Source organism: Plectropomus leopardus, chromosome 3 (genome assembly GCF_026936395.1).
Source record: "Plectropomus leopardus strain MGB_pleo_1.0 chromosome 3, ASM2693639v1, whole genome shotgun sequence".
Classification (NCBI taxonomy): domain Eukaryota; kingdom Metazoa; phylum Chordata; class Actinopteri; order Perciformes; family Serranidae; genus Plectropomus; species Plectropomus leopardus.
Window position 1 is genome coordinate 3,485,104 of NC_142178.1, and position 27,227 is coordinate 3,512,330.

Here is a 27,227-nt window from a genome sequence, read left to right on the forward strand (position 1 = left end):
CTTTAGGGAATTCCTTCAAATTTGGCACAAACGTTCAAATGGACTCAACAATGAACTAATCAGAATTTGGTAGTCAAATGTAAAAGATCACCGTGACTTTGCATAAGTCTCATTCTCAGTAATGCAGTATCTCAAGAATGCCATGAGGGCCCATGTTTAAATTTGGCACAAACGTTCACTTGGACTCAAGACCGAAGTTTGCAGAATTTGGCGGTCAAAGGTCAAGGTCACTGTGACTTTTCATCTATCTCATTCTCATGAACCCCATCGCTCACCAAGGCCTTAAGGGAGATTCCTAAAATTTGGCACAAACATCCCCTTGGACTGATGACTGAACCCAGTAGAAGTTGGTGATCAAAGGTCAATGTGACTATGCATCTGTCTCATACTTGTGTTCACATTATTTCAAGATCACCTTTAAGGGTATTTCCTCAGATTTGGCACAAACATTCTCTCTGATTTAACAATGAACAAACTACAATTTGGTGGTCAAAGGTCAAGGTCACTGTGATGGTTTGTCTTTCTCATTCTCATGAACACAATATTTTATGAAGGCCTAAAGGGAGTTTCCTTAAATTTGGAACAAACATCAATTTGAACTCATGACTGAACTCAGTATAATTTGGTGGTCAAAGGTCAAAGTCATGTTTTGGACCATAAGAATTCAAACACTAATTCTGAAAAAAAAAAAAAAAAAAAACCCCACACGATTGTCTAATATGATCATCATCATAATGTTCTGCAAAAATGCTTTTCTGGCCATTATTCAACATCATATCTCAGAACAGAAGGGGAGACATTTGGTCAGATACTGAATTGGTGACACTAATCTTAAAACTGTGCTGATTGTAGAGATTCACTGCTGGGGGAAGCATCCCTGTTTTCACAGACATCAATGTAAGCTGTAACTGCAACTTGAGTGGTTCATAGAGGCATACAACCATGAGGAGGTAATTCTAGGTAATGTTGTCACTTAAATTCATCAGGACAAACCCCTTCAGTGGACCCCTCAAACATTTACACTAGAAAAATGTATTATTTTACTATTTGTTGTTATAAAACAATTTCATACCATAATAACTGCAAATTGAGGGATAATTTTAAAAAAGGCCTTTGTTAATTACTTGGTATTGCTGCAGACTTGGTAGCTAATTAGAAAATTAGACACTAATGACCTGTTATTAATGACTTGCTAAACTGAAATGTTACTGGACTGTTAGAAAGTGAGAGAGCCATGCGCATTCATTATTGACTAACCTTTTTTAACTGCTGGCTTGTGAGTGTTTTTTCCACACCTGGTAAACCAAAGTTGTTCCTATGAATGGCCTTAAAAAACATATTCACCAAGTGATTCATGAAACATACTGCTCACCTCTGTATTCAAGGTTTGTTTATATTGAACGTGTCATGTTCAAATTTCACTCTTAGTATAGATTGCTTTTTTATTTGTTTGTTTGTTTTTTGATACAATCTAATTTTATCCACAATCTCCTCTCTCTGTAAATACCATGACAATGCTGTGGATGGCAACCTCACTATTGCCCTCTGTCCTCTGTCATACTGTCATACTCTGTTTTTGTTAATTCATTAGAACAGCGTTCCATGTTACTATTGTACAGCTGCTTATAAATGAATGTCACTGTGTTGCTGATGGTTTTACAAATACAGATACATAATATATATATATATATATATATATATATATATATATATGTACAGTATATATACATCTGTAGTATGACTCATTTCACTATCTAGAAAGTCTGAAAGAGCAGCAAGATTTAATTTTTGTTAGACCACCATTCAAGTCAGCGAAGCACTAAACCGGAAGTCAGTCGCTCCACCGGCAGAAGTCACCCGCTCAGGCACAATTGAAAGCACTCGGCCGCCATAAGTCGTAGTGCGCAAGCCTTATAGATACCTTTAGATCTGAAAAAGAGCTCTCATAGGAATTAATGCCCCATGAGAGCTCCACTGGTCCACTGGTCCACTGAAGGCCGCCCCCCCCCCCGCCTTCAAGGTGGCGACAACCGGAATGTCAAGCCCAGATGACATGTACAGCTGCGGACACATTCCATTGGTAGTGTACACAACAGTGTCCACCACCAATACAAATGACGAACGCAAGGGTTATCAGAGCCCTGTTACAATGCTACACTGTAGCACTACTGTGATCCTACCTCTGGTAAAAATCCTTGAAAAAACAATTTTTGGCTCCCCCTGCTGGGATGTACCAGGCTGTTTACATTTGTGGATAAAATCAATAACACCTGAGAAGATTTCATTAGGTTATTGCCAATGCACATGCTGAAGAAGGGCATCTGCCCCAAAACGTTCATGTGGCAATAAAATATATTCAAATTGGAGGGCTGTCATTTTTGATATTCATTTTTTGAGGAGTCAGCACCCTTTTTTATCATTTATATTGGGAGTGAGCACATTATATTTGATTTTCACACGGTAGTGAATAACTATTAGACCAAATGTAACAGTGATTCACTTTATAAGTAACAAGTTGTAGCCTTGGCATAACCCTTACCCTAACCTTAATGCCCTCTGTTAATGTAATACTTAATAGCTAGCTAACTGCTTACTTACCATTTTCATTACAGCTTCCGCGTGCAGACCAAGGAGCGAAGGGGGCTGATCATGGAGTAACATTTTAGATATGTTGGGTGGGTCGTGCTGTTAGAGGGCGGGTAACATAGCTGCTCCAGCTGCAGTTACTTTGAACTTAAGCCTTTAAGCAGCAGTCCACAAACCAATTAGTGACATCACGGTAGCAACCTTTATTATATACAGTCTATAGTCTGTTTCTCTATAGGCTATGAACATTGAAAGTAACAAAAACTGGAGTCATTACTTGTAGTGTCTGTGCTCACTTACTTGGCGATTAAAGCAGGTTCTGAGTGTGTAGTACCTACAGTGCAGCAATGTGTTCTGAGAAGATAGTTCCTTGAACAATATTTTGTAATTTAATCTCTTTTTTTGTTTTACCTTATTTAGTGGTAATATTGCATTATAATATTCATTTTCTGTTATTTTTATAAGTATTTTCTCTTTATTTATTTTTTCAATTTAAAGTAAATAAGTCATCTGTTTTGTTTTGAATTTGTAAAAAAAAAGTTTCCCAGTGCAAGCTACTCCAGTGTCTCCTCCTCTGATGAATCCGTACATTTGTCTGCCTCACAGATCCTGATTTCCACGGGAGAGTTAACCTGAAACGACCTTTTAAATGAGATCAGGCCTCCCGGCGATGATGACTCCTCCTTTTCACCTTCCTCAGTGTTCCTCCAGCTTCCTCTTTGACATCCTGTTGTCGTGCGTCAGCCATGCAATACATATTTCATGGAGGATCCAGTGAGGGGTAAGTGGCAGTGGGTTAAGGCTAGGCGCATTAATAAATCAAAGCAGATCGGGGGGTGGCGTGGTGGGATTTCACAGACTTTGAGCTGTCATGGCAGCCGGCATGTGTGCTGCACTCATGGTTGTTTTTCTTTTGTGTTCGCTTGAACTGAAACTTTATTCAATCACTTGTTAATGTTTGTTTTATGAGCCTTGAACACCTAAATCTAGCTTTAAAAAAATAGAATTATTAATCAAGAGATAAATAAACACCAATTCATGTAAAACACACAACTAGAGAGAGGTCTGGTAAGCGGGAGCAAACCTGGAATCACCTGGAAAAAGTTATCTCCATCAGAAAGAGGAAACACCTGAGAGCTCCCTGAAGTACAGGCAAGAGCATCTATGTTCGGAGAGCTGGGTTATAACTCAGCAGGGTTTCACATCAAACGCACACTTCAAAAGGCTTCCGCATCTCAAAGAAGTGCCTGAATTGTCAAGATTGTCCAGACTTGTTTGGGATGAAGACAAGCTCATATACTGTTGATACTAATATCTCAAAGAAATGTTTATTCCTCATTCAGAGTTTATTATTTTGTATGAGGGAGACGTCAGATACCCTTGCAGCAGTTAATTAGTAGAAAAAAATAAAAAAAACAAAGAGAAACTTCAATCAAATCAATAAATAAATGCTCTGACAAAGTAAGTTATAATGGTGGCAGGCAGACCGACCACAGTGACACTGTGTGGAGCTGCAATCCTGCACACAGACTGAACCAACCTCTCCATGATGTTAAATGGGCTCCAAGCTGAAACACTTTTAATTTAAATGAAATACTGTTGTTTTCCTGTGCCTTTGATTGATTACTTTCTCTTTTGCACTTTTAATTCTTTTATAAATTTGGTCTATTTATTAGTGTGTTCTGAACTGTAAGTGCTCTCAAATTGTATTCCAAGTCTTTTCTATTTCAATTTCATCCATTACTTGATTTAGTTTTCCCTTTTAATTGCATTTTTGAATAATGTTTAAATTTCATTTCCATACTTCTATTATAGCTGGGGTATTCAACATTACCAGGCAAAAGAGTACTTACTATATATAGTATACAACTGAGTTGCGTATTAAACCAGGGTAACAGTAACATGTAAACATGTGTAAACCTTTTTGGTGCATACATTACTAAGCTGTTTTTACAAATATTATTTGCAGATTCATATATTTATTCATCATGTTTGTTTGTAAGATGGACAGTGTTTATAGTCTCCTGCTCGAAAACCCACAAAGTATGTCTGCACACTTGAAATATTTGGCAAGTACTTCTGTGAAAACCCAGTATCTGTTGTGGAGAGAATGTAAAGGTTGGTTAGCTCATATATTAGGAAGTGGTTAGGTGCTCCCAGGTGTCTTAAGTAGTGTGGCGTTGTATGGGAAAGGGATACTTCAGCTGCCAGTATCTAGCTTAACACAGGAGTTTAAGTGCACCAAGGTCAGGGCAGAGCTGTTGTTAGCCGGGAGTAAGGATGTAATAGTCAGGAGTGTGGTTCCAAATCCTTCCAAGGGGAGAAAATGGAACCCAAGAGTGGCAGTTCAGGATGCAGAGGCTGCACTTAGGCATGCAGAGATAGTAGGTAATGTTCAATGTGGCCTGGGGACTTGAGCCAGGCAAACCTGTGTGGAATACAGCAGGCCCCAAGGAAAGAAGAAAACTGGTAGTGGAACAGGTGCGTAGGCAGGAGGAGACTGTAAGGGGTGCTAAGGCAGTTGCTCAGGCGAAGCAGGGTCAGTGGTTGAATTGGGAAAGTGTAGAGTGGAGGAAGCTTAGCTGGAGGGACCTGTGGAGCATAGAGAAGAGTCGCATTAGATTTCTGATAGGGACTACATATGACGTGTTGCCAGCCTTCCAGAACTTGAAGCTCTGGGTAAATGGCAACCCATCATGCCCATTGTGTTCAGGTACTGCAACTTTAAGACATATTCTGTCAAGCTGCAAAATTAGTTTATCACAGGGTCGGTATACGTGGCGACATAATCAGGTGTTGAGAAGCTTAGCTGCAGGTATTGAGGGGACAAGAAGACAGGTGAATTCAGGAGGTTTTTAAAAGGATAGTCTCGATGTCCAGTTTGTACATGAGTGTGAGAAACAGAGAGGCAGTAAGTTAGGGAGGAGGCAGGGGTATGGTTGTGGAAGGAGCTTGTGACTGGGAGATGCAGGTAGATTTGGGAGAAAAGCTTGTTATTCCCCAGAAAATAGTCTGTACTAATTTGAGGTCTGACATAGTGCTGTGGTCGGTGAGTCAACAGATTGTTTATTTCATTGAGCTAACAGTCCTTTGGGAAGCCTCAGTGGAAGAAGCCTATGAAAGGAAGAAACTGAGGTACATAGACTTAAAGGCAGAAGGCACTTAAAGCTAGGGTTTGCCCAGTTGAAGTGGGATGTAGGGGATTCTGTAGCTGGATCAGCTACCTCTCTCCTCCGGGAACTGGGAGTAAGGGAACAGAGCTTGAGGAAGACAGTGAGGAAAATGTCAGATGAGGCAGTTAAATCCAGTCAGTGGATTTGGATTAGGAGGAACAATGGTAGTTGGGGACCAGCAGGGGGACCCACTGAAGAGACAACTCCTTGAGATCTGGCGGAGAGATCCACCAATCAGTCCTCTCAGGAGAAAATCCAGGAAGTGTGAGAGTATTTAGGTGTGGGAGTGGCCTATTTGAGTCTCTTTGTGTGAGACCATGCTGCCATCCAAGTAAGTGTGTTTGTTGATCCAGTTCATCCTTATTTTCCTTAGCTTGAGTCTTGTGTGTGAGTTTTAGTATATTGGCAATTGTGATGCATGTGCTAGGAAAGGTAGCATCAGCACAGTCACTACCTGTTGAAGGTGGCATTGCTGTTTGGGCTGTGATAGCCATGTGATAGCCAGCCTAGCTAGCCTAGCTAGCTCAGCTTAGCCTCCTGGGGAATAGCCATGTGTTAGCTTAGCTTAGCTTTGTATCTGTGGTAGCCAAGTAGTAGCATAGCCTTGCATCTGTGATAGCCAGGTGGTACTGTCACTACCTAGAGCTCGCATAAACGGAGCCTGGGTCTGTTGAAGGTGGCAGGGCTGTTTGGGCTGCATAGGAGCAGTGAGAGCTGGCAGTAGGGGAGTGGATTTGGGACGTCAGAGTTCACTGCCTAGCCTCCTGGAAGTGTTGTGGGACCAACGAGGTGAAACACTGATGAAAGAGGGTTCCCACCTGATGACCCCAAAGATGTGTGATGTGTGATAATTGCTGACCCTAGGATCTTCATTGAGAGCTTATCCTTCTCTGGAGCACAAGTTTCTTGTGTTTTAGTTGAATAAAAAAGTACTAATAATATATGCTAATAATGCAGTCAGTCAAATTGCACTTACAGTTTATATCTGTGTCTGTGAAAACATGGATGCATAACATCCAAAAGATCTTGAAAATCAGCACATTGTCGAGATTAATGTCACCAATTCAGTATCTGGCCAACTGTCTCCCCTCTGTTCCTGACTTATGATGTTCAGTAATGGCCAGAAAAGTGTTTTTGCAGATCATTATGATGTTACAATTGACCTTTGACTTCTTGGATTAAGTCAGAATTTCATCATTTTATACTATTGGACATTTGTATAAAATTTTAACTTATGAATTCTTGAGTTATAGCTAAAAACATGTTTTATGAGGTCACTATGACTTTGACCTTTGACCTTTGACTATCAGAATCTAATCAAGTCATTCTTGAGTCCACTTAAAACGTTTGTGCCAAATTGAAAAAAAAATCCCTCATGGTTTTCTTGAGATATTTGCTTTCACAAGAATGACACAGACAAGGTCTCAGGGACCTTAACCTTTGACCACCAAAATCTATTTTTTTGAGTCCAAGTGAGCACTTGTGCTAAATTTAAAGAAATTCCCTCAAGGTGTTATTGAGATAAAGCATTCACAAGAATAGTCCGGACAGATGACGGACAGACAACCCGAAAACATAATGCCTCCAGCCGCTGTGGCATAAACACTGAAATAAAACCTGAAATAAAATTTCAAAATGATAATTTTGATGCCCCCCTGCAGTAACTCTGAGGCACTTCTAGGGGTCAGGGACCCGTGTTGAATACCCTAGTATTACACACATTACTGAAGGATGATAGTTGGAATTCTGTGTTGGTGGATCCTGGGGCCAAAATTTCCATTTGGGCCCCTGCAGACTCCCTGTCACCTTGTTGGATCATTGTTTATGAAAAACAACCAACAAAAGGTGAACCACATGCCTCTGAGGAGGAGTCAAGGGCCCTGGGGAAGTTGTCTAGAGGTGCAAATTACAAATCACCTTGCATATTCGAATTTGAATTCTGACAGTCAGGAAAATGTTAAGCACTCAGAAAGTAAGTGGGACTGACACAATTATGCAGTCTATCATGCAAGAGTGACTGAATCAAATCTAATGGGATAGCTGGGGCTAATTATCTTGCAGTATCAAGATTTAAAATCAAATCCAGCTGAAATGTACTGAGAGCAGAACATTATGGGCAGCTGCATGGCATTTTTTTTAGCCCAATGAGCAGCTTAGCTCGTGGAAACGACAAAGTCCTTGCTTGGAAATTATGAAAAACTTATTGGCTACCTGTGGCTATAACTGCTGTAAGACGAATTACCTTTGCCAAGGAGGCTATGTATTGGGTTCAGTTTGTTTGTTTGGCAGCAGGATTACAGAAAAACCACTTGTTCAATTACCATAAAAAAATTGGTAGAAGGGCGTAGTTTAGGCCAAGAAAGAATCCATCAAATTTCAGAGCAGATTCAAATGGATTTTTAAACGCAAACCTCACTCTGGTCAAACCGTAAAACTAGGCAGTGCTGATCAAATATAAACCAAGTTTCTGCACTGCAATGTCTTTTGCGTTGGCCCACAGAAAAACATCATCTTTGCAGCACTCCAAACCTGCGTTTTCAGACTTATTCACCAGTTCAGCATTTACAATTGTAAGAATTGCATGCTTTCCTTGGCACAACTTATTAACTTACTTAACTGCACATTTGTTATAATGAGCATGTCTCCAGTGCCTAAAGTTCAGTCATTGTGTGATGGAGCAAACCTTTATTCTTGGTTTTTCAGTTGTTCGGAGTGAACTGAAACGGGATGTAATGGTTGACCGCACCATCTGACAGCGGGGGTCAGATCAGGGTCTGAAAAACAGAACACACCGCTAAATATGCACAGGGAACTGCAACCTGACTAGCTAAAAATGCCTCACCAAAAATCAGGAGCTCAAAAAAGAAAAACCGGGCTACAGAAAGAGCACAAAAATGAGAGGAACGGAGAGGCAATGGCTAAATTTAAGTCTAAAAAAGAAAAATGAAGACGCACCACTGGATAGACCAGCAAAACTGGACGTTTATGCTGGACATAGAACAGCTGCAAAACGTGCTGATTTTCCATGGAGCGTTGCTCACTTCTTGTCAGCGCCCATTTTGAGCAATCTGACTGTTCACACTCGTCAAACGCAATATGGTCCTATTCTATTCTGTTAAATTTGTATGAATAATTTAAGTTTCTTCCTCCTTACAAGTTTAAACATAACATTTTAATACGTCAAATGTGAGTGAAAACAACAGAAAATGCCCTGTTAACAATTATATTTCAAACATATTAAGATGTTACATTAAGATGTGTCATTTCCAGATTCGGAGGGACACTGATGAAATAGTATTTGGTAAACAGCGTATTCACATAAAAGCCCACCAGATGGCAGAATTAAATTATGTTTGAGTAAACTGGGCATAAAATTTAGTGTTGCACCAGCTCACTGTGAACCTTGTTCCACTGTCCTTTATACAAAGCTCAGATTTCTTGTGTTGAAGAAGAATTTTGGTTCAAATTTATAATAGGCAACTGTTTGCTAACACGTTAGCCAAATGAAATTAAAAGGTGCCCACTTGTTAATGTCTTCATGGTTTATTACCTCTGCCACCAAGTTGCCAAAAAAAAAATCAGTTAATGCAGGTTATGTAGATTAGAAACTTCATTGCACAAAGGCGATTATGGCATTATCTTGGTCTAATATCAGTTTTATCCTCCTTCCGTTGAATCCCACCTTGTATATAGGGTACAAGTTTCCTTCTGTTTTTTGCACATGCATTTTCCACCTTCAGCTCCCTCTCTATTGATGGAGGAGACTTCTCTTTTGAACTTGCTTCTCCCACACTGTCAAATATGTCCTAATGCTCTTTTAGGGGAAAATTTTTCTTTGTCTTCCTGGGGTGGTTGGTGAACTGCCGTTGCTGTCTGTGAAGTCCACGGAGACATATGTGTGATATTCAGGCTATATATAGAGAGGAATAACACCTCTGTTGTTCAAAGTAGAGGCTGAAAAAGGAGTGTGTCCTTTCTGTATAGGTCTAGACAGGTCTTCGTTTAACAGAGAGTTTTTGTCCCACAGTGAGTCCTGACCAGTGGAGCGCTCTCCTGCCGTGGCCTACATTCACCTTGATCCCATCTTGCCCAGGGAGCCTCATTATCCTCGCTGCATCCTTCCTGGAAGCTTCTGCTGATCAGTAAATGCCACAAGTTCCACTCCCCGCTGTCTGTGGGAGCTCTCACCATGGAAGGAGAACGGAGAGGAGGAGAGCCGAGGAAAAAGACAAGACTCTTTCTTTCTCACATACCTCTGGGGAAAAAGCTTGCTGTTGGCACTCCACTTTCAGGCGTCCGCTGTGAGTCAAATCCATCAGACCATTTCAAGTCTCGGAGCTCATTGATGGGCTGTCAATAGTCCAAAGGCTTAACCATTTTACTGTTCTTTGAAGGAACACACACTCTTTCAGCAGGCATTCTCCTCAGTTTCTTTGTCAAGCATGCCATGCCATCCCCCCCAAAACTCTCATTACATGGTGCTGCTTTGTCACCCCAATGTTAACAAGAGAAATTGCTGCAGTTCTGAATTGAAGCATTATTCCTGTCTTCCCTCTGCCACGGGGGACAGCTTATGAATTAATGAGATGTCAGCAGAGATGTCATGTCTTTATCCACTCAATCTCTCCAGAAGAAAAAACAACCTCCATGGAGGAATTGATATAACATAGCACCATGATTCTTGTCTGTCTCTGGTGGTTTGACTCAGGGGGCCTCTTTAAAAATGCTTGCGCCTTCTATTTTGTTATGGCAGATATATACATTCTCAATAAAAGAAGTAGTCATAAGTCAGTGGATCCCAATTATTTTGGTATCATAATCAAATAGATCACTGATTCAGACTGGTTAATGTTTGTATGTGTACCAGCTCTTTGTAGGCTCAACATGTTCTCATCCTAAATTTTCACGTTGCCGCTTTGCAATGGACTTCCACGTCTACATGTTATGCTCTAGGTATCCTGCATCTGCTATTGACATTCCGGAGTGCTGCTACTGTGATGTCAACACAAGCACATGGTGGGATTATGCTGCAGGTGGTTATCTTTAGGCAACAAAAACACATGGCAACCAACAGCAGGGTGTCAACAGACGGCACAGATGGTTGGAATTAAGGCAAAAAAGGCACACGGTAAGGTGTAGAAAAAAACATCATATTCAAATGGGAAGCAAACACCAGACTACTGCAATAACGTCCCGGGTTTATTCAATCCATCCACAGGCCCTCCTGCCCGCCATATAGGGATCTTCATGTTTCTTATATCACATCATTGCTGGCAGTTTTTTAACCTGACACCATCCAGGGGCATATTATGTGGATGCGACAGGTTCTGTCCGTCTGCATCCTCAACTGACGCCAACTCTCCACGAATCATGCTGCCATGGAAGGTGTTTTCCGCCATCCAGCAGCATATAATAACACTGCTTAACGGTTTTGTTCTGACAATGTCCAGCTGCATATCATGCAGACGCTAAAGGTAGCCATGATCTTAAGCCAAAAGCACTGCAAAAGTAGCAGTATTTTAGAACAGACCAGTTGGCCTGTAGCCTCTCAATAGTCTTTTAAAATTTTTAGGCATGCTAGTGGCATGACTCCAGGGGGGATGACAATGTCGGACTGTCAGTTGGTCGAGTTGAACCAACCCTTTGGCTCAGTCTGAACTATCTTAACAACTATTGAATTAATTGCTAAAAAGAAATGGTACCAATGCCCACAGGATGAATTGTAATCTCTCCCTGACCTTTCATTTCAGGCCATCAGTTTTTCCCTTCTTGTCCTATTTATTTTGGTCGCTAAGTAGCAAATGTTAGCTTGTTGACACTCTAAGGTTAGATGGGGATCATGGTAAACATTATATCTGCCAAACATCAACATACTAGCATTATCACTGAGGGCAGGTTAGCGAGCTGACATTAGCATTTAGCTTGAAGCACCACTGTGTATAAGTAGTGACAGCCTCCTAGAGCCACTAGCTTTGCTGTAGACTTATAGTATTGAAAACTTTACCTAAAGATAAAAGGTGTCTTAAAAAATAAACTAGAACACCTTCTCTTTAAATCCATATGAACCACAATATCTGTTTACATTGCCAGGTGAATTGTTGCCCCAGAATATAATGCTCTGCCAGCACAACATTATGTACTATACTGCACCTTTGTAGCAGAGAATTACTTTTCACCCTTCAGAAGTGCCTCTGTACTCTGTGTCCTTCAGTCACGTGCTTTTCTTAGTGCTTAGGTCAAGGCTTTATGGAGCAGTAATAATGCAATCAGTTTACTGTCTGTGCCAGCAAGGGTAGGCGTAACCCCAACATTTCATCATGTGGTGTCGTCAGTCAGGATTGTTCATGAAAGTGGTGGCTTGATCTTTGTATGCTGTGTCCGTTTAGTGTAAGATCATCTTTTAGGCCTTCTGGATCTATTTTAGTCTATTTGCATCTGCACAAAGTAGTGTCTGGAGCACAAATGCATTTGCAGTGCAGAAAGAAATTCTGTCAGGGATTAGCAGTTGTACACCAGGAAGGTTTTAGCAGAGTAAAGTAAGCAGACCTACTGATCATAGCTGTGTGGCCATTGACGTGTGTTATGTGTGGCTGCATCAAACTAAGAGCATCCTCCAGGCTAAGGCAGTAGTGGGATAACCTGTTAGTCTTAAAGGGTTATATTACAATAGAGGATTTCTTTATTAGGTGGTAACACAAAACAATGTTTATCAAGGTTAAATGTCTTGTTTCAAAGAATTTTATCAGGCTTATCTTTGCAAAACTTTCTGATAAGTCTTGAATATGTTTGAACAATTCTTCCAAAATTACAGCCTCTTTGGCCAACTACACCCCCATTCATCCTTCATCTGTCCTGGTATTTTCTATTAATGTAATTGGCTGATATACCCAAGTGTTTTGGGATCCATCTGCCAACATGGCTAAGGGACAGAATAAATTGTTTTCTGCTCCTGTGAGTGTGTTTAATGCTGCAACAGCAATTGTATTGATGCCTTGTATTAATGCCTTGTCATTCTTTGAAAATGCTCTTGACCCTGGCTGCTGGCTGCTGTGCATCATGGGAGATTATGGTGATGCAGACTTTCTCTCAGCTGAATAAAATCCACCTCAAAGACAAGTTTAGGATCAACATTTATTGAACAGAAACCCCTGCAAGGACCTACAACTTTGCCTTTCCCCAGTAATGTTTCAGACAAGGCCCAATGAATATATTCATGAGCAAACCACACTGAGGAGTGGAACTCAAGTGTGTTGACAAATGCTAAATCTTCAGCTTAAAGTAGAAAGTTCAAACACTGGAAACATGAACATTTCTTTAAAACTAATAAATGATAAATGTTTGTACGTAAGCTTATTGTATATGAGTTGAAGTTTAAGTTGCAGTACTTATAGCAGTTGAAGTGTCAGTTGGATTTGAAGTGTCTGTTTGAGTGTAAGAACTGAAAGCTGTGAAATTCTAGTTTTAAGTTAAGCCCTGTAGGCAGTCAAACTGTCAGTGGTGTATATAAACATTTAAAGTAGCTGAAATGAGTGCTAACAAGTGAGAGCTGAAAACAGGAGATGTCCATCCTGTTCTCATTCCGAAGTCGTCATATACTGTTGCTTTTCCAGTGCTTTCAGCATAAAATCCTGATGCCAAAAGCCATATATTGGCGTCTGTATGATACACCGCTGGACAACATCATCTGATAACACAGCTGTACAGAACAGTTTGCTGTGTTATTATATACTGCGGATGGTTGGCGTCAGATGAGAGCGCAGCCAGATGACAACAACATTATATAAGGAGCATGCAGGTGGTGGATGGATCAAGCAAATCTTTTCATGCGGGAGTGCAGTGTTCCCTGCCCTTCTGAATGTGATGGGATTTTTCTACACTTTACCATGTGCCTATTTTGCCTAAACCTAACCATCTGTGCCTTTGTTGCCTAATCCTAAGCATGTGCTTTTGATGACATCCCGGTGTTGGTTACCATGCTCTTTTGTTGCCTAAACATAACCATGTCCTTTTGTCGCATAATCCCACCATGTCAGTAGAAGTATCCCAGACTGTCAACAGCAGACTCAGTAGGATACCTAGAGCATAATATGTAGATGCAGAAGTCCACTGACAAAGCGGCAATATGTGACGACTTGGGATGAGAACATATTGGATGGTATACAGGTCACAAGACTCAGGGCTTGTCCCCTGGACTTTCCTCAGCAGACTGTTGTTCAGAACTCTGTGATCTTTGAGTCATTTTAAAGTATTTTATCACCATGTTTCTGTTCCTAAACCTAACATAGTTACTTTACTTGCCTAAACTGTCATGCTTCTGTGTTGGGTCTTGTTTTTGTTTATTTATTCATATTGTCAATTTTCTGTGTTGGCTCATTTTGTTAATCTCTGTCCCATCTATTATTTGGGGTCCCCATGTCCTGTCGAGCTTCCCTCCTGTGTGATTACCTGCCTTGCACTAATGTGTTCCACCTGCATCTGATTGCCACACCTGTGTCTTGCTATCATCTCCTCCCCTTGTGTATGGACTGTTCTGTGCCAGTTCATCCTTCCCTCTTGTAGCAAGCGCTCCAACAGTATTTTCCTCGTATTAGCTTTCTTGTGCCAATTATTGGACTGTTTTTTGTATCTGCCTTTGCCTTGCTGACTGATCACCCATGTACTGGACCTGATTTTATGATGACTTACCTGATAAGATATGTGCCTTTGTATGGGAATGCATTGCAGAAATGAGAGTAGCTAAAATATCCGATGAATTGTAAACAACGGAAGCATTTGAAATTTCAGTTGAAGTTTGTGGACTGTTAACAGTTAAAGTGTTGGAATGTGCGCCGTGAAAGAAGTTGCATTGTCAGTAAAAAAATAAAAATCAGTTTAAGATCAGACATAAAGATGGTTAAAGTAACTGAGATGTCCATTCCTTTCTCATTCCATACTTGTAAAATACTGCCACTTTGATAGAGCTTTTGGTGTAAAATCGTGACGCCAAAGGTCACTTTTTGAGTCAGCACCAAGGTCCATAGAGGGTGGGCGAAAGGGGATGGATCCAGAACACCCGGACTGTCATGCTGGAGTCAATAGTTTGTTTCCTATTTGAATGTTATGTTTTTTTCTGCACCTTGCCACCTGCTTTTTTTGCCTAAATCTAACCATCCATGCCAGCATGTGTGTTTGTTGACGTCTCAGTGTTGGTTGCCGTGTGTGCTGCTGTTGCCTAAAAATAATCACACACGGTGTGATTCCACCATGTGCTTGTGTTGATATCACGGTTGCAGCATTCCAAAACATCAACAGCAGACCCAGAAGGATACCTAGAGCATAATATCTAGACGTAGAAGTCCACTGCTAAGTGGTAACGTGATGACTTGCGATGAGAACGTGTTGAATATATAGGAGAGTATTCCCCTCAATAACCTCCACATCTACCCATTGATACACCCACCTCATCAACAGCCACTACACCACTGCCTATAGCTTCATCTCTCCTAGTAATATTTCAGTGAAAACTCAATGAATTTATTCATAAGCAGAGCCCGGTGGAGTTGAACCTCTTTAGATAAAACAGAATGTGATAATAAGACAAAATGTGGTGTATATGAGCAGAAATTATTCAGCACGATGTGACATGATAAACATTTCAGGACCTAGATGTGTTTTTAATAAAGAAAATACATGTCAGAAAACAAAGATAACAGCTGTCTACTGTGAGGAGCTTTTCTTAAATGGGGTCCAATAGCAGCAGAACGAATCATTTTATTCTAATTCTGATGTTTTTTGCTTTCATCACTTGAAGTGATTGTGTCTCATTTAAATGCAGAAAATGTCAGCATGTCTTGAATGTAAGTGTTTGGTGCTACAGCAACAGGTCATCTGGATAAAGTGACACTCTAAGTCAAGCTCAAAGTGCTGTAGTTTGAGTTTAGGCTGCTCTCACTTGAACTGGGCCATTGAAAAGCTGATATGACAAAGCACTTTTCTCCTCCGACAGGCTCGCTGTCGTTAGTGCAGGCACTGCACCTCACAGCAGCAACAACAAAGCAGCAAGCAGGTTATCTTCTGCAGTCAGCTTAAAAAGAGTCCATGCACACAAACACACAACCACCCACACACTTTCATTTCTTTTCTCAAGCGCCCTCTGTGTGACCTTCACTGACTTTGTGCATTTCACTTTTCTGGCAATTACCTTCTTCACTGTTTGACCATAGTGAAGCTGCACCATCTGATCAGAAATTCTTTCTCCTGCACCCACTCACTCCGCATTCCCTCCCCTCCCTCATGCTCCCGCAGGTTTCCACGCACATGACCAAAGCCAGGAATGCACTGTGACATTAAGTATCACAATTTTATTACAAAAATTAAATTCTTCATCTCTCAGTTTTGCCATGCTTGGAGCATATAACAATACAGTAAAAAACCCAGACCCAGAGAAGATAGTAAAGCAGATTCCAACAATGCTTTCACAGCACTCTGTCATTCATGCTGTTACTATACACATACTGTAACATTCCTAATACAGAGTAGTACAAACACCTGCCAAAACACATCATGTCAGATAACAAACTGTAATTAAAGTACATTTACCAGAGAAACAAGGAACTCAACCCAGCTCAGAAAAGAAAACAGAACCCAATAAACATTGAATTTGCAACTGAAAACATACCAAATGTGCTGAATATTTGTACCAGCCCAAGGCACCCAGGCTTTGTAGCAATGTTGGCAAGTTAACGACATTCTTACAGAAATACTTGAAGCGAACAACGATTACAAATTGACTTGTCCCACAGTCTGACTTTGCAGTGTCCTTCAACATACCCTCTTCTCCTGGCGATCTCTTTGTCAGTCACAGTGCAAGTTCCGGAGGGGCGGGGCAGAGTGAAGGAGAACGGGGAGATTGTGGTAGTGGGGAGGGTTCGCAGGGAGCTGTACCGCTTCAGACATCACTTCACAGCGCCAAACACTGACAAGAATTGGATGGACAGCGTAATCTCCCACTTTACAAAGAGAAGGGGGTGGGAGCGGTTATGTAATTCCTCACTTGGATTGTGAATTGTCCAAACATAAGGCGCAGATTGCCAGCTGCCAGTCCTAGACGAAATAAGCCAAACGAAAAGCTTAGGTGTGCTTTCAACGGAATGTCCGAGAACACAAAGGAGAAACAGATACCAAATACATTTTTTGCTGAGGTTTCTGAGACAATTTTTTTCCTCTAGATGAAGCGTTGTTTTGCACATAAATACCTAAGAATGATAGAAATCCCAGATTTAAGCTTACCAATAACTCAAAGAGTCTCTAACAAACGTCAAATGAAGACAAGAACGACAAAAGCTCAGAAATACAGAGAGGCCTCTCTTGAATGGTAAAACGCAGTTCAGTTGAGTGAACGGCAAGGCTCGAAGGTCCATTTGGTCGCTCCGCCAAATATTTCGATGTTGTTCTCTGTCCAGGAGAAGACATTGCCAGCTGGTGCTTTGCTGTTGCAGGTCGCCAAGTTGTAGATCTCAGCGATAGAAAGTTTCCTATTCCAGATATTTAAGTTTGCTAGTTCACCGACGAAAGCTTGTGTCGCGTCAAAACCTCCTCCCAAGGTGTCCTGTGGAACAATGTAGAATATGTTATTCATCAGTACTATCAAAGCTTACATTGAAGTATTTGTTATCTGATCAGAGAGGAATGCTTGTTGTAAAAGTTACATTCCTATATCTGTTTTTATTGTAAAGCAAGTAGAGATGCTGTATAAATACTGTGAAACCATCAAAACCCTCAAGCTGTACAGGACTGTGCCTTTAACCAAGCTGTCAGGACTTCTTTGAAGTTGTGATCTAAGAAATTTACTATATAAAGGTAGAAAATAGCTACAGTGCAGGTACAGTCAATCCCAGCTGCAATCATGGTATGAAGATGCCAAGAGCGCAGCGAGAGCTAAAATGCCACCAGACAACAACATGACTTAAGAAGCTGGAAAGTCTATGTCGGATGGGTGGGAGGGGCAGTAGATGGGTCCAACAAACACCAGACCTTCACCTGGGAGGCCAGTGTTTGCTTCCTATATGAATGTAGAACGCAACAGTGATGTTTTTTTCTTAACCTAACCACGTACTGTTGTGGCAAAAGGAAATAAATGTAAATATGAGGTGTTTTACCAACGTGTACTTTTATTTTGAAATACCTAGCATGTCATCTGCAGACGTCAAAAAAACCCTGGATATGCGGTGATATGTGACAAGTTAGGAGTTAGAATATGTTGGTGAAAGACCTGAAATGCCGACCAATCAAAGCTGATAGGGCTTTAAAAAGACAGGCGCTACAACTTAGTGTCTCAGACAGAGGACAAATACAGGTGCATTTAGGCAGGCAGTATGAGAAAAAATTAGGTATTTTTTGAAAATTAAAGAATGTAGACGTGTTCTAGTACAATCCACAAGCATGAACCTTAGCATTATAGCATAAAAAATAGCATAAGATGGAACCTTTAAGTTTCATTTGTGCACATGAGATTATATGATAAGACTTTGTTATTTGTGACATCACCTGAGAGAATGATTGTTCGCAGATACAGCTGAAGCCTGAACAGAATTAGCTGTCTGTAGTCCAACAATGCAAAAATTTGACTTAGGAGCAAATTAGTTATCTTTTTGTTGCTGAACTTTAGTCTGGGAATCTTCTGTAAGCATGCATGACATGATTTTATTTCATTTAAATGCTTGAGTATATCTCTTCACAGTGGATATGTGTTGCTCTGTGCAACATGTTTTTGTTTTTCTATGTATTTTCCAATGCTGGGATGATAAATCAACCTAACTGGCCTCCTCTTTAAGGTCTCCACAATCTCATTCCATAAATACCCCCTCCTTTTATCTTCGTCCAAAATTAAGTGCATGATTGTATCAGAATTATTTTCAAATATGTGCAGAAGTTGTAATCACTGATTGGAAAATAAACACCCACCTGCTCTTGTCCCAGGACCAGCACTCCCTCTGGTTTGATGGGATGGTACGGTGCCAGATTTTCTCCACTGCCCCGCATCACTCCGTCCTGGAAGGCTTCCCACATCCCGTCACGGGTGGTCCACGTGATGCACAGGTGATGCCATTTTCCATCGTTGATGAGAAATGGCAGCTTTGCCACCTGCAGCAGAGACATGGCAAAATTTACATCTTTTAATCTCTCTTGTCTCACTTTAGCAGCAGAGTCACTCCTCCTCCTGGAAACTTATCACTTCCACTCCCTCTTTTTTCACTGCTGAAACCCTTTCCCTGTCACAGATCTTTGCCTCTATAAAAAGACCCTCTGTTGCTCATCTATTCTTATTCCATTTCCAGTTGTGGCACAGAGAAGTTGATAGGTTATTCTGAGTCATCCAAACACAAAGTATAAGAACTTTTTCCTTCTGTGGCACCCACTGTAAGATGTTGTGCATCTCAGCGTGGTTAATGGACATGCAAAAAGACACATGATGCCCTGCAAAGGTGAGAAATCATTATTTCTCTGTAATAATCAGCTTTAAGTTACCTTGTCATTAATAAGAATCTCCATAGGGTTGTTCCCCCACTCGATGAGCACCAGCTCGTTGGACTGACCCGGCACAGCGTAGGAGAAGGGTGTCCCAACCCCAGGCGAGGCGTTGGACTTAATCCACAGACACACGCTGAAGGAGTACATCTCAGGGAGGCTCCTCTTGGCTTTGGCGTACATGTAGTTGGTTCTCAGAGGGAAGGTGAGCTGAAACTTATCTGTTGGCCGGGTGTCTTTACCTGTTGATGAAATATGACTTATCATAGAGAAATTTCAGCATTTTGTTTGTGTATTTAGGGATTAAGTAAAGGCGAAAACATCATAAATGCATATTAAGTTTTACATACAAACTCATGATGAAGATTATTGGATTTATATGAGTAAGCCTTTGAAAACTAAGCAAATTGCTTGGTTTCTGTTAAAAGCACGGGGAGAAGTGAGCAAATTGATGAGAAATGGCCAAACATTTGTAAAAACAGAAATTACCTGGAAATTATGTGAAAATAAGCAACAAAAAAGAATAGTAAAATAAGCACCAACAATAAAATGACCTCAAGAAAGAGTTACAAAAATAGATAAAAGAAAGAGAAAAAACGTTGTTTTGTTTTTTTTTTTTTAAAGAAGGTTGGTTGTGTGGAACATCATTTTAAATATATAATTATAAGATTTATAAATATAGTTCTGTTGACATTTTTCACTAGCTTTTTCATATTATCTAACAATCCCCCCAGCAATTTTTAGGTAATTTTCTTCTCACCTTGTAATTATTTATTTATTTATTTGCATCTTTCGGGGCATTTCTTGCCATGTTGCCCATGGCCTTGTTTACCACGTTTTCAAAAGAAATTAAATCACTTTTTCAGGTTTCAGAGGTTTGAATGCTTGGGAAATACGTCTTAACGCAGCACGAAAAGCTGATGTGAATTTAGGTGTTAAAGGGTTCTATTCATTGAATTAATAGAAGAAATAGCAGGAAAACGGCTCATCTTAACATTTTTAATTTCTCCTTTTTTAGCTATCTCAGATGAAATGTGAAACTGTTTTTTTCAGTGATTTTCTGTGTTGCCTGTGTAGGAGGGCTCTGTCTCCACCCTCTCTCGCACAAAACAACATACGCACGCGCATTTTGCACATGCTGAAAGACTGAACAAGCCTTGATATGTGCTCCAAAAAACGCGCCAGCGCGAGGCGCACCCTGCAAACTTTCTCTGCCTGTGACCTCTGCATTTGCATACCGGCTCCCGTGAAAGTTAGACAGTCAGGGTTTTGGCTGTGAAAAACATAAACTCAGCGAAGCAAAAGTGCAAACAGGTCTTGAGATATGCAAAGCAATGCAGCTATCCTCTCCTCCCTCACAATCTCTGTGCGCAACGTGATGGTTGCGGCACAAACGGCTCCACGTGAGTCTTGTTACACTTAAGATTTCTCTTATTTTCGCAACATTGCTCAGTCTCTCTTTAGTTTAAACCAATTAAATGACACCTTATCTTGTTAAGAACTCCCGCAGAGACACATTCAATGCCGCCAAATAGCGCGCTCTATTCGCCCCGAAAATCCAAACGCACCTTTCTCCAGGTCCGTGATCCGGTGGTGCAGAGAGGTGAGCGTGGACTCCACTCTGTTCCGCTGCTCAGTGTCGTTTCTGGAGGCCGGCTTGGTCTCTTCTATCGTGTTGACCCGGGACAGAACCTGCTTCTCCATGTCGTCTATCTTGTTTTGGAGCAGATCTTTGAGGCTGTTCGCCTGCACGGTGTTGTTCCCTCGGCTGTATTGCTGCATCGGACAGAGGGACACACACACTGGGTTACAGGAGGAAGACTTTCTTTGCTGTTAAACTCCCTGAAACATGTTCCCTCTACTCTATGTAAAGCATGCTGCCGCGTGTTCCTATATGTTTGTGCGTGCGCTGCGCCAAATTATCCAAAAGACAGCTACCCTGCGCTTGGTTTACTTTACATGATCCTTCTCTCTGTCAAGATAAAATAAACTCGTATGGTTCCATGCAGAGGCGGCTCAAAGCCAGAGCTATTTTGCAGCAGAGGCATCACCCTCATCCTAATGAACAACCAGGGAGGCTAATTTAATTAACTTTTGACCCGCTCCGCGCAGCTCTCCTCTGCTCGCCTACCTCTAGATTCTCCAGTCTCTGTTTGAGCGTCTGTAAAGTCTGTCCCAGCTGGGCCAGAGTGTCCGTGGTGCCCCGGGATACATCCCCCATCGTGTTCTTTCCCCCCGGCCGTCTCCCGCCGGGTCCCGCCGCCGGGAGGCTCTGGCTCTCGCAGCGGCTCAACTTGGACGTTAGTTCCCTGATTGTCTCTTTTTGGTTCATAATGGTCTCCTTTTGCTGCAGCACGGTCTCCCGCAGCTGCATGACCGTGGTCTTCAGGTCCTCCGCCGGCCCGCTGTTCTGCATCGTGGCCGCGCACAAGTCCATATCCTTGGGCACCGACGTGCAAATAAACTGCGTCTGTCCGAAGTCTTGCGCGGAGTTCTCCAAAACAACCAGGCAGGAAAGTAGAAAAAGTTTCCACGAGAATCCGTCCATGGTTCCAGTCATGAAGAGAGAGCGTCTGGGAGTGTGAGAGAGTGAGTGTGTGTGGTGTCTGTGAGCTTTCAGCACCACGGAGCTGTCCACTGAAGCTGTGCGCTGAGCTCGCGGTGTGCAGTTTATATAGCGGACAGACCGCAGCGCACACTCACCGCATCACTGAGGGGAGGCAGCTGCTGCTGCTACACCTCCACAGTCCAGCCCCTTATTTAAGGTCGTCCCACTGTTTACTCTGCACCCACACAGGCAGCGAGCAACGACACCGGCTCAGTGGAGGAGAGGAAAGTGTGGACCTCAGTTTAATTCAGCTCTATCGTCATGTCGCGCTCCATGTACTTGAGCAGAATGAAAGAATGTTTTTCAGAGATCTAAAGTGCAAATATAAAAATAAATAACTCTGAACACACTGAACACACACAATAACTCTGAAATTATTCCGACTGCCAATGAAACAACCCTAAAAACAAAGTCCCTAAAAATATGAAATAAAAATAAAATAGTACCTGGTACAGATATGAAGATAAAAGGTGCCAAATGAGGTGTGCAAATACAGTCAGATACAGTCTTATAATATTAGACTAGTTTTGCTTTGGAAGTGTAAACAGACATGATATAGATTCACATCATCATATGTTGTCTTTCTATCCTTCATATGACTTTAGAAGCGATGGAATAAGTACTGAATCCTCTACTTAAGTAAAAATACTACAACAATGTAATGTTTTATAGGTAACAGCCATGCGTTTAAAACCTCACCTTAGTAAAAGTAGCCTACTGAAGTACTGTCAGCAAAATAGCTGACAATTCTTCAGTATTGTCAAACACATTACTATTATACTTTTGTTAAGGCTACTTAACAACTTAACAAAGTATTATAGTAACAGTAATAATGATTATTTTTTACAGAACACTTTTCAAGGTACTTAGACACTTAACAAAAGCTTTTAAAAAGATATCATAAACTAGAATACACTAAAATATACACTAAAATACACACATTTACCAAACTATACTATTCCTTATACTATAAAGTTTTTGAGTCTTATAGATATGTCTGTCTATAGCAGAGTCCTTAAATCAAATTTTACTGCACACATTTTTAATTTAAATCAACGTGTTGTATTTTTGAAAAATAAAAATAATAGCCGGTTTAATCTGCCTAAAATACAAATTTAAAAAAAGAAATAATAAAAGAAATAATAATAATACAATTTTTGATGAAATGGAATAATCTTTCCAAATAATAGTAATAATAATGATCATACACTTTTTACTTTTTCCAATAGAATATAATGTAAAGGACTCCAGACTAAAATGACTGGGGCGATTTTTCCCTGAACAATGCATAATGTTTAAAGCTGGTAATGGTTTTGCAAAAAAAAAAAATCCAAAATATGGAAAATAGCAAGTAATAAATGTTAAAAGTGGTGGAATTAGTCATTAGTAGAGTCCATTTTGCTTTCTAATATGTAGTGTGGCATGTACTGTAACATACAATGCTTATACTCAAAGTAATTCTATAAGACTGACTGAAAAAAAGATAATTATTAACCGACTTCAAATATTTTTTTCAGTTGGAAACACACAAATCAAGTTATCAAGTACGATTAGCACAACTGCCTGGAAACCAAGCTGAGCAAACTTAATTCACTTAATTCATTATTTCATGTTGGTGAACATTTCTATTTTCAGTGATATAAACATTTTCTGATAAGATTTTATTTTTTATTTTTAATCTGTCTCTTATTAGTTAGAAGTTGAATTCATTAACAGTAAAATGAAGAGCATGGCAGGCATTTTAAGCACTATTTGATGAAATTGTTGGTCCACCTTAAATGAAATCTGCTCCCCATCTTCAAGAGGAGTCTGTCCCATGGAGTCCCCATCACCACCTCTCTCTCTCTTTCTCTCTCTTTCTCTCTCTCTCTCTCTTTGTCTCTATCACCATCAAATCTTACTGGCTGACCTTGTGCTGAAAATGTGGTTTACAGGGTCACAGTGTTTGCTTGGTAATGAGGTTACAGTTGAACAGGGTACTCACGATTCTCCACACATGTGGGCAGAGTTCTGTGGCCAGTTCTATAAAGAGACAGCCTTGTGTTTTTTCGCTGAGCTCAGAAGTGTGTGTGAATGTAGGCTACAGACTGTTGTCTTCCACACCTCTGAGAGCAGCAGTGAAGACACAGAGGTGTTAATTGTCAAAGAAGAACAAAGTTTGGAGCTCTGTAGCCTACACACAGTCTGATGAGACATCCTGCACGGATGGCAGTCATGTTAACTCTTTAACCTCTGAAACCCAAGAAAACTGCTTTGATTTATTTTAAAAACATGGGAGAAAACTTGGTAAGAAATGTCCCACAAAATAAAAAAAACATATATATTCAAAGGTGGCTATTAATGGATTTTTTTAATGGTAATATTTAAAGGTAAAATGTTTAGAAAATTCTATAGATTATTCTAATTATATATTTAAAATGATGTTACAGAATTTCTTTAAAAAAAAAATTGACAGCACTTTCTTGAGGTCATTTTCTTAAGTGTTGTTTTTTGTTGTTGTTTGTATGTTTTTCTTATTTTCGTAGTTTTCTAAACTTTAAACTTTTTCATATTTTCTTGTTCATTTTAGTCCATTCCTTGTTGAGTTGCTTGTTGCCCTCTTCCCATGTTTTTCCCTTCACTATGAGACAGAGGCACTGAAAGAAAAGTGAAATGTTTCCAAATAATCGAAAGACAGTTACATAACCACCCCCAGCGGCTTTTACAATATGAAATAAGATGCACAGGAGAGAAGGGGGCAACACTCTGGCATCAAACTAGGATAAAAAATCACCAGTGATGGCCGTGACAGAGGACAAACAACTCTGTAAAAACATCCTGACCGAAAGTGAACTTCATCTGAACTTCAGCTGGATTTTTACCATCACAGTGCAGGGAAAGGATAAGGCAAAAACCAAATCAATATGCAAAATCAATAAAGATATAGGTAATCATCCCTAAAATAACACATTGCAGAGTGCATCCAGAGTTTCCCCTGAAGCAGTTTAACTGAACAATGATAAGAAATAAATGTCTTTTGCGATACAAGTTGTTTTCCCTAGATTCTCTTTAATCTTTGCTCTTTTTGTGAACATCTTTAAGCTTCTAAAAACTGTAAAAATGAAGCAATAGTCTGTCAGTGGGAAACAGCGCTCTTAAACTACAGTATAGGAGTTGCGTTTCAAGCAGCCCATTTTGAAGTCCTCAAATGCCGCCGCTTTGACAGTGCTTTTAGCATAAGATCCCAATGCCAAAAGCCAACTTTTGTGTCCTCATGATACACCCCGAAATGTCAAGTGGCATGTCCAGATTTTTTTTTTTACTGTGGTGGCCCAAGTGGGGGACTGACGTAAGCAGGGGTGGCAGTAAGTACGAGCGCTGCTGTGGTGCAGATGGCATGTGTCGGCATAGCTTTTATTTACCATTTTTTCCACCCACGATAACTACTGTAATTACCAATATTGCAGTATTGTAGTGTCTAACATTCCTGTTTATAGTTGAGTTTCAAAGATAAATAGACCAATCAATCACAACACAGCAGAGTGACACCACACAGAAGTAAAATAAAGTTCCATACTTTATTGAATTAATTGTTCCTCCAAAAGTAGATAGCATAATGGCAAGTATGAGCTGGAAACAAAATTAAAGTGCCAAAAAAATTGAAATAAATAAGCCCATGTGAACAATTTTTTTAACAGTTGCATCAGTTTATTTGTATGTAAAATTAGTCAGGTGAGACATGACTCTGGCATATTACTGCCTCTCAGGTTTCAGATTGAACTGCACCTATGAACTTAAATTTAGTCCAAATTGACTTGGCAGATAGCTAATCATCATGGGGTGGCACCTGGGCTGGCCTGTGCAACTTATGAATGAGATGCACAGGTTTGATGCCACCTGAAGAGTGACCGTCTAATCTGACACAAACCCCTTTTTCCTCCCTCAGTGTGGCAGTGTGGCAGTGCGTGAATCTGCACCATCAAACAGAACCCTGCAAACAAATGTGCAGTCTTAACATTTTAGCAAGCCTTTTATTTTGTATAGTTGCATTTCAAGAGTTGTTTTTTTTTTTTTTTGCATGACGCCTCTGCAGCTGCTGGCTAAGATGGGATGAAAATTGACCCAGCAGTCCGCTTTAATTTGTTTAATTATCGATCCAGCACGTTGTAATCAGCAAGGTGCCAAGCTGAAGGCGAGAAACAGCACGTATAACAAATGGTTAATGGCAGAGCCTAATTGCTGGGGACCGGAGACAGGCATGTAACAAATTTTCCTTATCTCAGCACCATTAAAAACCAAGCAATACTTACCATTAGTACTCGCAGCCTGAACGGATCAACAAGTCATGCTTCATTCATTATGTGCAGCAGATAAGCAGCGATACAATGCTCGTTTAGCAAATGAAGCAGTTTTGGATTGTTTTGACATGCGAGATTGAATGGTAACAATAAAGCTGAGCTGTGCTGAGACAGCCCACCTCACATACTGTCAGGTTACAGTAAGGGATGAGCAGTTTGCCACGGATAGATCTATTCAATATTCATGTGCGATCCCACGCAGAAAAAAAGTGCTGCAGCACCATATGTTCAGCCGTGTTTCCTCTCATGCTCACCATGTGCCTGCCGCATACTCGCCTGTAACACTGAGAGAAAAATGCATCACATGTCAATCAGCTTTTGCTGAGCTTTCCAGAGTGGAACTCATTTCATTCATTGCCAGGAACTTAGGAAACTGTGGCACTGTGAGCATATTGTTATTTTATTTATTTTTGAAAACCCATTCTGTCTTCCTGAGAGCAAAACATACCAGTGGGACTTGATAGTTTGCAGCTATATTTTGGCATGTTGTATTTTAATGTTTTAATGTTTGGCAGGGAAATAGAGACAATCACGAGCTGACCCAATCCTTCTTCCACTTCTTCTAGCGTTCAGAGTGTTTGGAGCACGAGGTCAGATCTATGCCTGCATCAACCAGCAGGCCGAGCTGGACTCCGGGGACCCGCATGGAAAAGGACTGAAATCCATAATGATCAGTCTCTCAGGCTCACTGAATAATGCAAAGCTTTATAATAGAACCCACTCTCTAATGGCAGAGATAGATAAGAACAATTTCACACACTGGCAGCAAACTGCTTGCTTATTTATCCAGCCTGCAAGAGAGGGAGAGGGAGAGAGAGGGAAAGAGAGAGCGAGAGAGATGATGTATCATTTGCTAAAATATACCACCAAAAGTTATTGTTTTTTAGTGTACCAAATTAAAAAATTCTGCTTTTCTCTGATCACAGTCCCATTTTACTCTATTTTACAGCTCAAATAAACTGCAGTTTTATCTGTTAAACCTCTTAACTTGCTCTCTCTGTTTGCTCTGTCCAGGTT

The 27,227-nt window shown here is 40.6% G+C and overlaps 2 protein-coding genes across 2 annotated transcripts in view; one reads left to right on the forward strand and one right to left on the reverse strand.

The window, feature by feature from the left end:
- The window catches only part of LOC121942501 (endonuclease V-like), a 145,197-nt gene extending 134,361 nt beyond the window's left edge, over window positions 1-10,836 (forward strand). The window contains exons 10-11 of the transcript XR_015776169.1: window positions 3,193-3,367; window positions 9,787-10,836. The gene's annotated coding sequence lies outside the window, so the exon portion shown is untranslated. The remainder of the gene's footprint in view (window positions 1-3,192; window positions 3,368-9,786) is intronic.
- A 5,243-nt stretch (window positions 10,837-16,079) lies between these two features.
- LOC121942379 (neuronal pentraxin-1-like) lies at window positions 16,080-21,946 on the reverse strand. The gene is made up of 5 exons (XM_042485564.2): window positions 21,397-21,946; window positions 20,834-21,041; window positions 19,266-19,507; window positions 18,702-18,881; window positions 16,080-17,346 (listed from the first exon to the last, which is right to left on the reverse strand). The coding sequence occupies exons 1-5, from the start codon at window positions 21,823-21,825 to the stop codon at window positions 17,125-17,127; spliced, it is 1,281 nt and encodes a 426-aa protein (XP_042341498.1). The 5' UTR covers window positions 21,826-21,946; the 3' UTR covers window positions 16,080-17,124.
- Between the last annotated feature and the right edge of the window lie 5,281 nt (window positions 21,947-27,227).

Excerpts from the sequence above, each read along its gene's own strand:
- LOC121942379 (XM_042485564.2), bottom strand. The coding sequence starts at position 21,825 with ATGACTGGAACCATGGACGGATTCTCGTGGAAACTTTTTCTACTTTCC. Across the intron at positions 18,882-19,265 it reads AGATTCTTATTAATGACAAG|GTGGCAAAGCTGCCATTTCT; the intron begins GTAACTTAAAGC and ends TCTCTGCTGCAG. Across the intron at positions 17,347-18,701 it reads TGGTCCTGGGACAAGAGCAG|GACACCTTGGGAGGAGGTTT; the intron begins GTGGGTGTTTAT and ends ATTGTTCCACAG.